General features: G+C 35.5%; 1 protein-coding gene across 2 annotated transcripts; it reads left to right on the forward strand.

Moving 5' to 3' along the window:
* The first annotated feature begins 6,756 nt into the window (after positions 1-6,756).
* Positions 6,757-12,453, forward strand: LOC107004988 (mitochondrial import inner membrane translocase subunit TIM17-2-like). 2 transcript variants are annotated; one of them, XM_015203433.2, is made up of 4 exons: positions 6,757-6,922; positions 7,885-8,000; positions 8,597-9,435; positions 12,137-12,453. In XM_015203433.2, exon 3 carries the CDS (start codon positions 8,709-8,711, stop codon positions 9,408-9,410), a length of 702 nt encoding a protein of 233 aa, XP_015058919.1. In that variant the 5' UTR covers positions 6,757-6,922; positions 7,885-8,000; positions 8,597-8,708; the 3' UTR covers positions 9,411-9,435; positions 12,137-12,453. The 2 variants fall into 2 exon arrangements, with proteins under 2 accessions (XP_015058919.1, XP_015058917.1); XM_015203431.2 differs by lacking the exon at positions 7,885-8,000.
* Positions 12,454-12,854: the final 401 nt, after the last annotated feature.

Consider the following 12,854-nt stretch of genomic DNA (forward strand, 5'->3'; position numbering starts at 1 on the left):
TAATCTAGAGTCTAACATGACAGTCTAAGATTTGTAACATTTTTTAAGGTCAAATATAATGTATATAAGTCATTTAGGAAATTTTAGAATCAATGTGTCAAGAAACGTCCATGACATCTGGAGACTAGTTTAAGAGGTGCTAGCGTGCCGTAGCCTATTCGATAAGGTTTTAGGAGTCAAAATTTGATTGAACTTGGTATTTAGGTGTGTATTAAGTATTAGAGTTGGATATAGTCGTCGTCCAGGTATGACTCCCCAAGGGCCAACCAAAGGGTCCTTGAGGAGGACCCTTGCATTTTGACTAAAAGTTGTCTAAGATAGTATCCATCGACGAGAGGCAGGCTATGAGGCATGGACCCATCGACGGGGCATCGATTGCCACCGTCGATGAATACTTATCCAATTTTATGAATATGTCATTTGCCAAGTCTGACAAAAATGACGGTTGTGTAGGACGGTTGGTCCAAGGCACCGTCGACTGACCTATGGCACGTAAGTCAGGGTCTCGTAGGTCAGGGTCACAGTTTTGTTGCCATGTTTCATTAATTCAATTAATTAATTAGGTGATAATTTAATTATTTAGGGGATAAGGGAGTCTAATTAAATTAGTTAATTACTTATATAAATCTCCAAACCTAATTAAACTAACCCAACTCTCATAATTCTCGAAACCCAATTGCTCTTCCTTCTCTCTTCTTTCACTCTCCCAAATAGAAGAACTCTATTGAAGGTCTAGGTCAAGGTCTAAGGGCAGAAAGGAGGGGGGGTTTTCTCCATCATTCTTCATCAATTATAAGGTATGGTATTCCTTTTACTTTTGGGATTCCTTTCCCCAAAAGAATTCCTACAAATTGATTTCAAAAAAATGAGTTTCAAGTTGGTTTCCTTCTATTACGAATTTGATCTTCTAAATTGTCTTGTCTACTGTTTATTTTGGTTATTATACTTAGATTATGATGTATTGTGATTCAATTATGTTATTTCTTGAAGAGTTAACCTAGTTTGTTAGATTAGATCATGAAATTGACACAAGTCCCTAACTCTATGTAATGAACTAGTGATGATTTCATCTGTAGTGATTCAATTGACTTCATTATTGTGTTAATTACTATTCTGTGATGATATTACTCCCATTATTGGTTTTAATTAGATGGTTAATCATAAAACCTTGGATGATGGCTTGTGAAGGAGATTGGGGTAAGTCTTGTGATCTCAAACCATTACTCTACTTATGATAACTTGTGTTTTATATTAAAGTATACCTTATGATAAGATTTATTAGGGTTGGTATGGTGTTGAATTGAAATGTCTTGATTTATGGCTTGTGAGATGTTGGCTAAGATGTAATGATATAAGGTTAGTGATGAATTTCCTATGCGTCATATTATGATATAGTGATGTAAATGTGCTAACCTCATGTGTATGAATTGTATTGAAAGGACATACTCATGAAATTCCTATTGAGCTGCGACTATGACTATATAAGGGGTAGACCCCTATGACCTAAATTAAGTTATGATTATTAATGAAAGACATTTCAAACAGAACTCTAGCTTAGCACCGAGTGAATTAGAAGTGAGGAGTGTCCCTTCCCACATAGGGAAGGTAGGACAACTAATGTACTCGTGATATTTGAGATTATAATGCATGTAGCATAAAGAGGGTCCCAACTACATCTCCTAGTTCTTGAACTATGTTACCCCCATAGGAATACTAGCTAGTGGATCCACATAGATGTTATGTTCATGTTTTGGTACTACCTTGGCAAGTAGTCCACCTTCTTTTAGTGTAGGTTTCCATGACATCGGATTCCACATTAGCTGGTGTGTTCTGTGTCTGTTAAGGCAAGATGTCCCCAAATGTAAAATAAAGTAATAAAGTTAACTCTAACTAGGATGACCTGTGGGGTTTGGCTTAGTCTAGGTAGGGGTATGGGACTCTACCTATATATTGCACTAGTTAGCCTTGATGGAAGTCTTAAAAGGATGTTCATATGTTCTCATGTGCTTATTAAATGGAAATGATATGTATATGTTGATCTTATATGTTAATGACACTATGTGATATTGGTTTCACTTATGAGCATGTGGTAGGTATCTATTGCTAAAGTATGATGATGTTTACTCTTAATGATATATTATGTAAAGTGGGCATTACTTATAATTCTTATTGGGTTCACTTGATTGAGTGAGGTTATGAGTCTTTGCTTAGTCATTTCACTAGTGGACTTAATGAGGGTTCATGAGTGATGGTCTTGCTTAGGTTATGATGTTATGAACTACTATTCATGCTTGTTGATATTAAAACTTAATGATAGAATTTTCTTGATTAATTTCTCAATTATGTGGATATTCATGTTGACTTGAATAGACTTGGTATTGTTCGTCTTGTGATGTACATGGTCTTGACTTAAGGAATATGTGCTTATTGATTGGTATTGGTACTTGAATGTGCATAAGGTGTCTTTAACGTAAATTACCATGCTTCAATGAAATGTCCATTTTTAGCTTGATTTCTATGTTGTATGTACTTATGATTCCATACTTCATACAAGTGATGTGCTAACCCCATTTCTCTCTTTTTCCCCAACATTTTAGGTTTCGGTCATTGAAGGTTCGTGACCACTTTGAAGGAAGGCTTGGAATCATTCTCCAAGTGTGGGTATGTCCTAAAGTCTGAGGATGATGCCTTGTTATTACTCTAGTTATGGTTCTTTGTTATAGTCTAAAGACAATCACTTCATTCACGTTGTTTCAAGATATTGTTGTAAGCCCTAAGTGGCATTTCTACATTTGTATAAGGGTTTATGACCATGTTGATTTGACTCGGTCTAGATGGTTAATATGAGACATCCCTTTTAAGACTATGTATGTATGTATATGTGTGTGTGTGTGTGCGCGAGAGTGAGAGAGAGAGACATGCGCCATAAAGTAGAAGACTATGTAATCTTCTTATACGGAGGGTCTATGTATACTCGATATGAATATATTATGTGTAAACGAGAGGTATAAGTAAATCTCATGAATTAGTGTAGATGAAAAGTTTAAACTTTTCCGTATTTTAACCTATGAATATAATGATGAATGCTAAGAGGTTAGTCCTAGTCCTCTTCGAGGACAACGACGCAAATTACGTCTAGGGGGTACTTCCGGAATGTGAAAAACTTGGTATCAGAGCATGTGGTTGAATATCCCTAGAAGCGATATAATAAACCACGTCTATGTAGATTCTTATTCATAATTGTGAAGCGCGCCACACTTATGAATGAGAGACTATGTGATCCTTAGAAACTCTCATCTTCTTGTACTTTTATTTCGTTCCTCTAGAGTTTTATTATGTTCTTTCACCTAAACCTTGTATCGTGGTTATAAGTATGAGTACTCGAATAGAAACTGCTAGAAGGGTCGAGGAAGAAATTTCTAATGTGGGAGATCAAGACAACCAAGTGCCTTCACTTTAAGAAGTTGCTATGGGTGATCAAGTTTCGGATGTCCTCCACTGATAACCAATGGAGAGATAAGGGCGTCTTTTCTGAGTTAGGCCCAAGCCATGACCTCTCAAGGTAATTCTGTCACTTGTCAAGTCCAAGACATAACGTTACAAGTTAATAGGGAGGTTGGACCTCGAGTGTCTAAACATGCTAACACCATGGCCTCTCATTTAAGAGACTTTACTAGAATGAGTCCACCTATGTTCTTTTGATCGAGGTCGGATGAGGACCCTAAATATTTCCTCGATGAGGTCTATAAGATTCTCTATGGTATGGATGTGACCTCAATTGAGAAGGACAAGTTGTAGGCCTATCAACTCAAAGATGTGGCCCAAACATGGTACATGCAATGGAGGGATAATAGGGCGATAAGGGGTGGACTAGTGACTTGGGAGATTTTCAAGAGGGATTTACTTGATAGGTTCTTTCCTAGAGAGATAAGAGAATATAAGGTGGAAGAATCATTAACCTTCGTCAAGGAGGTATGAGTGTACTTGACTACTCTTTGAAGTTTACTAAGTTGTCCAAGTATGCTCCATCCTTTGTTTCAAACCCAAGGGATGAGATGAGTGATTTTCTTATTGAGGTGCCGATGACTTGGTGGATGAATGTCATTCGGCTATACTTCATGATAATATGAATATCTCTCATCTCATGTTTCATGCGCAACAAGTGGAAGAAACTAGATTAAGGAGAAAGAATAAAGAGGCCAAGAGGGTGAAGTCTTATGATGGTGGTGTTTCAAATGGGAGGTTGGAAATTCAAGACAAGCCTAGATTCAAGAAGAAGTTCTCCAACCAAGTTCCTTCCAAATTTCCTAAGGCTGGTGATGATAGGGAGTCTAGACCTAAGTCTCAAAAGAGAAAAGTACTAGCTGACCTAGCAAGAAGCCAACTTGTGGAAAGTGTGGCAAGAAGAATTATGGTGATTGCCTTGTTGGTATAGACAATTGCTTTGGGTGTGGCAAGATGGCCACAAGGTTAGGGATTGCCCTAATTTGAAGGGGCACGACAAAGATAGCGGGCAAGCTCAACTAGTGGTTCTAATGTGGATACTACAAAGAAGAATCACTTTTGTGCACTTCGCTTTAGGGGTGAATAAGAGAGTTCTCCCGATGTGGTGACTGGTATGTTACAAGTCTTTTCTATTGATATCTATTGTTACATGATCTTTTGTTACTCCTTTGATAGCTAGGAAGTTTGATATTTTGCCCGATATTCTAAATGAACCTTTTATGTTAACTACCCAGTAGGTGAGTCGGTAGTTACAAAGAGAGTATATATAAATTGTCCTATAATGTTCCCCAATAGTAGTCATGTTGAATTAGTAGAAATTGATATGGTAAACTTTGATGTCATTTTGGGTATGCATTGGTTGCATAATTGTTTTGCTTCCATTGATTTTAGAACAAGAATTGTTAAGTTCAATTTTCCAAATGAGCTCATCTTAGAGGGGAAGGGGGGAAATTCTATTCCTAGAGGTCGTATCATCTCTTGTCCTAAGGCTTGTAAAATGATCTCAAAAGGTTGTATATACCATATTGTAAGAGTCAAAGACATAGACTCCAGAATACCTCCCATTGAGTTAGTCCCCGTAGTGAGGGAACTTTCGTAGGTCTTTCTTAATGATCTTTCCGGAATAGATATCACAATAACTCATAAAAGAAAAGATAGTGAAGTAATAACAAAATAAGTAAATGGTAGTAACTATGGGTGTTCACGGTCAGATTTGGATCGGAAATTGATTAAAACCAAAACCAAACCAATTTAGTCGGTTTTTTAAATTTCTAAAACCAAACCAAACCAAACGAAAACATAACCATCGGTTTTGGTTATTGTCAGTTTGGTTCGGTTTGGTTCAGTTTTTCTGGTTTATTCGGTTTCAAAGTAATAATTTTTTTGAGGACGTACGTATCTCGATAGACACAAATACCAAGTACATGAACAATCTAAAAAAAACAAATGTCGATTCAGTCAAGCAATTAAGCAATATTAGAGTTATCATTACATGAACAAAAGTGATTTATTTAAGAAAATGTGTGACTATTTTATGTGAAGTACAGTAAGTAAAGACTAAAATGGATTTTGATGGACTTGGATTTGAGATTGTTATACCTTGGCTAAAGTGTTAGGCTTGAAAAAAAGGTAAAGTTCAAGCCTATAGTTAATTAAAATTTAACAAAATATTTTTAATTTATTTATGAATAATATATAAATAATTATAAAATTTATATATCTAATTTATTGATTCAGTTTGATTATTTTTGTGGTTGTTTTTTTAGTAAAACCAAAATCAAATCAAACAGTATCGGTTTTCAAAATTTAAAAACCAAACCTAACCAAACTAAACCAGATATCAATTTTTTTTAATCGGTCTGGTTCGGATTGCGGTTTAATTTGGTTGTTAACCATAACCACGAATAGCCCTAGTAATAACAATAACTTAAGATGTTTCTACAACTATTTGATTTTTTTGTTATCATTCTAGGTAGATTTTTGTTAGTGTGAAATTACATTTTTACCCTTAATCATTATTCACTTTATATAAAGAAAGATATTTTAGAATTATTTATTATCTTTCTTAATAGATTTTTGTTAGAGTAAATAAATTTTTGCCATTGGTCGTCCTCCCATTCACTTTTCTATAAAATATAGAATAGAAAAAATAAAATATATAAATATAAAGATAAATAGGAAAATATTAACTATTCAAACACATTTTTTTTAATTAGTTCAAAATTTTCTTTCAAAAGTATGTAAAAACAAGCTTAACATTCATTATTGTTTGTAAGAAGTTAATTACTAGAAATTCTTCATTTTAACAAAATTACAATAATATCCTTATGAGCCCAAAACAAAAATTAAGACACGTATGGATTATTCTAAATTTTTCATTTTGACCATTTATTACACAATTATTGTTTTGCTCTTAAATGATATTAAAATTACTAAAATGTCGTTGGTTGTTCTTCTCATGACTCTTATGTATAGTAATATATACATAAAATTTAAATTAGGGGTTCTTATATCTGCTTCAAATAAGAAAATATTTAATAGTCAGACACTAAATAACTTTAAAATCTTAAATATTAAAAAGAAAAATAATTAACATTAATTTTGTGCAGCATAACGTTTATTTAGAAAAAAGATAAATATTTTGTGTTTAGCTTCATTTTTTTTAAAAAAATAATAGAGTATCAGTATGCAACAAGATTTTTTTTTTTTAACATATAAATAATGAAGTAAGCAACAAGAGAACCAAATATACACACAAATTCTTCAGTGTGTAATAACCCACATGATATCGGGTATTACCCATTTAAATTCGGGTCAAAAAGCCCTCTTTTACTAGCTCTTAGGTTTTCCAGCTTATTCTCCCTTTCTGCGTCTCTCACCTGGAGTCGGTCGGTCGGTGCCACTGCCTCTCCGTCAGGTTAAAAATCTCTTTCTTCGAACTTATCTTGGTGTTTATGTTGAACTTTGCTTACAGAATTCAGTTCTCAGATCAATTGTTGAAAAAAAAAACGAATTTAATCGGTTAAGATCTGAACTTTTTCCACCTTTTTATGTTAGTTTAGTGATGTTTATCCTGTTTAGAACGGAGTAGCTAAGCCTTGGTGAAAACCTGGAACAGAAATAGTCTATAACTATGATGAATTGATGCATGAGTATTTTGTATAGCTGACCCAAACTAATTTGGGATTGAGGTGTAGTTGATGGATTGATCAATTAAAGATTTCAGCTTTTGTAGTGGAAGTTGTCGGTTATTGCTAATTTGGGTTTGTAATTTTTTATCAAAATAATAAATGTGGGTCTGCTACTTTATTACCTCGCGTCAACTTTTTTTACCTTTTTAATGTTAGTTTCGGGATGTATAACCTGTTTTAGTCCCTGATAATGATGAATATTGTGGTAAGTTAAAAACCCAAGAAAAATTAAGTCTTAACTATGAGGAGGCTATGCAATGTATTTTGTATAGCTGACTCAACTAATTTGGGAATGAGGTGTAGTTGATAGATTGATCAATTAAAGATTTCAGCTTTTGTAGGTGGAAGTTGTGGTTACTTGCTGATTTGATTTTGTAGTTTTTTATAATCATTGTGTCGGCTACCTTATTACCTCACATCACTTTTTTTGACCTTTTTTTATGTCAGTTTCACCAAGTATAGATGGTTTTAGACCTGGATAATGAAGAAAATTGTTGTAGGTTGAATAGTTTCAACTATATGGTGAAGTGGTAGCAGTGTTTTTGTATAGCAGACCCAATTAATTTAGGATTGAGGTGTAGTTGATCTATTGATCAATTAAGATCGCAGCTTTGTTAACGGAAATTGTGATTTCTTGCTTATTTGGGTTTGTATCTGTTTGTTTTATAACTGTGGCGTCTGCTACCAGATAAATCTGTCTACCGAAGCGGAGAAATTGCCTAGTGTTTTTTCTTTGCGCTGGGATTTGAACCTGAGAGCTCATAGGTCTAAACCCACTTTGTTGACTACCAGGATACACTTTTGGTGAGTATCTTTCCTGTTTTTTGTTGAGGAAGGAGGGAGGTGTTCTTATTGAAAAAAGAAAAGAAAAAGGTTTTTGTTGTTGAGATGTACGGTCAAGGTTTTATCAGACAAATGGTATTTGTTTTAACTTTTAAGAATCCTATTTATTTATATCTAAGTTTATAGCTAGGGTTCTTTAGTTGACTGAAGTGTTTTTCTGTAAATATTTCTGGTCTAAGAGTGATGTGGGAGTTTGTTAAGTTGTCTGATCCAAGTATTATCTGTCATGTCGATACATGTTTGCAGGAAACCTATAGATATGCTTATGAAGAAATGGCAAGTTGATAAGTATCCGAGAAGTAGTAATTTAACCTCTTCCCTTGATCGAAATAATAGTTATCTACCACTTTATATAAACTGAGTTTACTTTGTTACCTGAGCTGAGTTCTGATTCAGAGAGCTGTAGGAAAAAAATGTTATTGTTATTGAATGCAAAGTTTGTGTCCATGTTGGTGGTTCTTTTGTTTCCAATCGTTATGATTTTCACTTTACAGCTCCTGGAAAAAGGGGTGTTGCTCAAACTGATGATGCAGTTTGATGATAATGTTTTGATGCAGGTCAATATCAAATCAAACCGATCACTTTCTTGGAAAGTAAAAGCAGCCCTGCTTTGTCGGTGTCATACCTCTAAACCTTTTTCTTCCTAGTCAGTGCTTATCCCGTGAAACAATGGGAACACCAGAGACTTCTCGTGAACCTTGCCCTGACCGTATACTTGATGATGTTGGCGGAGCATTTGGCATGGGTGCTGTTGGAGGTTCAGCCTTCCACTTCTTAAAAGGCATATACAACTCACCAAAAGGTGAGCGCTTGATTGGCGGTACACAGGCAGTGCGCATGAATGCTCCTCGTATTGGTGGTAGTTTTGCTGTGTGGGGTGGGCTTTTCTCCTCATTTGATTGTACAATGGTTTATCTCCGGCAGAAAGAAGATCCTTGGAACTCTATTATTGCTGGTGCAGCAACTGGTGGCTTTCTACAGATGCGGCAGGGACTGGGTGCTGCTTCTAGATCAGCACTGTTTGGTGGAGTTTTACTTGCCTTGATAGAGGGAGCTGGAATTATGTTAAATAAAGTCATGAGTGCTCCGCAGAACTTCCCACCCATGGAGGAGCCACTACCTAATGTCCCTGGAGTGCCTGGATATCCATCTGGGCAGCTGCCTGGTCAACCAATGGGGCAGCTTCCTGGTCAAGCTCCAGGAAGTATTGATGGTATGATGGCAGAATCATCAGCACCATCCTCTTCTTCCTGGTTTGGAGGACTTTTTGGTGGTGGAAAGAAGGAGGAGACGGTGATAGGTGGTGGTAGCAAGACACAGGTTTTAGAGAGCTTTGATGCTCCTATACCACCTACCTTCGAGTTTAAATGAGTTCAAGAGATGATTTAATTTTCAGGTTAGTTAATGTTATTTTCTTTATTATTTGAATTTCTTATGTATTGTGAACAAGTATTAATTTCTAATCAGTGTGGCAAAGGTTTTGTTATGTTTCATGGTTATCTTTCTGAATAAATGTCTTCCTTAAAAAACAATATACTAACTGGGATCTACAAATTGGTTGAGTGGATTTTTAGGGTTGATAATAGTTTTTTGGTGGTAGGCATCATATGAATAATATGCGACCCACTTTTAGTTTATTTTGTTTCTGGTGATGTAATATTTTATCATATGTTTCTTGGTTTATATGGAAGTTAATGCTACTGTGCTTGTTCTGGGGTGTTATTTCGGATATCATATTTATGTTTTGATTATGTTTCAATATTACTTTCTTTTTTATGAAAATCATGGTCAGCTTTCGTAGCAATTACGAGAACTTCTATACTTAGACATAAGAAAATATGAAGGATCCTTATGATTGGAATTTGCTGTTGATTTTGCTTGTGTACAATGGTTTCCTTTTGTGGAATTACACTGGATTTGTTGTAATTGTATGGTTTTCTTCTGCAGGATTACACTGGGTTTCTTGTTGTACAATTACTTTCTCCTACGTTTTGTGGGATCTTCTTGGTAGTTTAGTTAGCTGTTGTGTTATTGTTGTTGTGAGAGAGCTTTGTGGTCCGTAATTTGAGTGTGTTTCTGGTTAATGCTAATATTAGGGTGAAGTTTGATCTTTTGATGTTAATGGGATGATAGATTGGGCATGAATAATATGGAATTGGTGCTTGGCTTCTTCTGATATCGTTAATCATGTGTCTTGGTTATTTGGAACTTGGAAGCTACTGCTTATGTTTTCAAGGGAGGGTTGTTGTTTTAGGAATAGTTTGTTTCATATCCCTTCTAAAAAAAAAGAGAAAGCTTGTTTTCATCTCTTTTATAATGTTCACTTGTATTTTAGTTTCTGATTCAAGTCGAACAAATTAAAAGAAAAAGAGAAGTTTCTTACAGAGGAGTTTTTGGAGAAGAGCTTAAGAAAGTTTTGATACTTGCTGAAAAAATTACAGATCTGGCTCTGTTATTTTTCACTTTTGTGTGATGCTTTTTTAGACGGGATCTTATTGATATCTTAATCTGCTCTGATGTATTCACATTTTCAGGAGAGAGCTGTGCCATATCATTATATCTAGTGATTTGTAGTGTAATTTGAGTTATTGTCTGCCTGTGTGCTGATATTTTTGGGAGGTAGAAGAGTTTGATGTATTGATTAGGATAATAAGGGAAAAAGGTGTCTGCGCGAATTTTTAACTACAGGCTGGTAGTGGTGTTGTTGATGCCACTTTTGCTCTTGTGTTTGCTTTCTTACTTGGATATGTTTTTGAAAGGGTACAAATATTAAGGTGCTTAGGCATAGTTGAAGAGAAACGGAAAAAAAGTCCATGGCAATAGAGAGGAAGTTGTTAAAGAAACTTATATTAAGATTACATGTTTAAGAGCTGTTTGTTGACTTGTGCTAGAATTACTATTGATTGGCAGTATTTTCCCCATCTGTTGTCATCTATTTGCCCACATATTACACCATTAACTCATTATACATTCGAAACTATTTTGGTGACTGTCACTAAGCGATAAGGAGTTTGTTGTATTTGCTTGCCCAGTAAATTCTGGCGTGTTTTTGCTTGGATGAAGTTAGGGGATTGTATTGATCTGCCAGAACATTAACTCTACATATTGCTTTACATTATCAAATATCAACAGCTACCTCATGGGTGTACTCAAAGTTTACTGAAATGTATGAAGTCATTCTCTTAACCCCTATAAAGCTCTCCAATCTCTCCCCTTCCAATTTAAACCCATATGAGATATGGAGGGGAACTGGGAAGCACTCCTATGCCCTTAGTTCCTTCCCCACCCCCTTTCTATTTTCAAGGCTCAACTGTGTAGCACATCTGTCATTGGAATCACACATTGTACTGCAGCATAGTTTAGTACCGCCTCCATATTCTGGTTGCAACATGACTTATGCAACAAGAAAAAATGTGTTCTGAGCATTTGCACATGAAGTATGAGCTTAACATATGTTGGCCTCTTCTTTAACAAGCTTTCAGCTAGGAGATGATTGGTTCTTGGATCGCCCGTCCTCCTGGGAGCTCTTGTTGTCATTTTTTTTCAAGAGTAGACTTGGAAATTGGAAGGAGTGAACTCCTTAAATTATCTTAGTTGTACACCCCAAAAAATCTCAATACCAAGCCTGGGCGCAGCTGCTAGCTTTCTAATGCCGTCCACCCACACCCTCTTACTTCCCCACTGGTAACTGCATTCTTCCCTTCCTGTCTTGGTTGTTTGAGCTTCGGTGGTGTTCTGTGGATTGAGATTTTCCCTGACCGTTTCCAAAGTTCTAAAAAAAAAACAACCAAAAAATGCAACTTACGAAACTATTGTCCCTGAGCAACTTAACTTAGCCTAAAGTGCTAGGTGGTTTCTTCCCATTTGTCCATGCTAGGTGACTGGACACCACGGCATATTTTAAAAAATGTATTAAGTTGTTAATTGTTTTGAAGTTGCTAAAATTCACAGGTGAATATGGGACAACCTGATAGATCCCGAAGGTGGTTCAACCTTTGGTCTTCTCTGATTCTTTGCAATATATTCTTGTTTCTTATTTCTTCTCATCCTATATTTTACTGATATTTGCCAAATATTTGCTTGAATCTGTTTTGCAGAGGGAGGCTGTCGGTGGTCAGTACACTGTCTCAGCTGTTGATCCAATGCCAATTTTGGTGCTAGTAAATGGCTTGTTATGGATCTGATAATAACATAGTGCGTTTATAGTTAATCTACAGAGGATTCGACTTAAAAGTAATATTGCATCATAGGTTGGTTTTAGTGGTATTTACTTTTTGATTATTGTATGAGTTGACTAGTAATTGCTCAAACAAATCGAAAAATAATATGGAACATTTGTGGTTGTATATGCTAACACCTGCTTAGGCAGCATCTTTTTGCATTTTTTAAACTACATGTTATTATGCTTCCTTGATATTCATGAATTACTCTTATATCTAGTGCTACTTTTTGTAGTGAATGTGCTATTTAGGAAAAAGTGTAGAGATAAAAAGTGTTAGGAAACGTATTTTAATTATTATTTGTTTTTAGTTTCGTACTTTGAACTATTGAGAGTGTGAACAATAACTTTTTAGCTTGAAAATCCACGTCAATGGTGTGTAGAAATGTTACGAAATAGTTGAGAAGTGGCCAGTAAGCGTGCTTTTCGACCCCTGAAGCCCTATTGAGTTGAGCTCTAACCCTTACAAGAAAGGAAGAAACCTTCCACCTCAGAACTGTGTCTGTAAGGTGAAGTTACATATTTGGCCACTTGTCCAAAAATATTGATAATTGCTACACAACATACATCATATTACTAGTTCTTGATCACATGTA

The sequence above is a fragment of the Solanum pennellii genome, chromosome 11, assembly GCF_001406875.1.
Source record: "Solanum pennellii chromosome 11, SPENNV200".
Classification (NCBI taxonomy): domain Eukaryota; kingdom Viridiplantae; phylum Streptophyta; class Magnoliopsida; order Solanales; family Solanaceae; genus Solanum; species Solanum pennellii.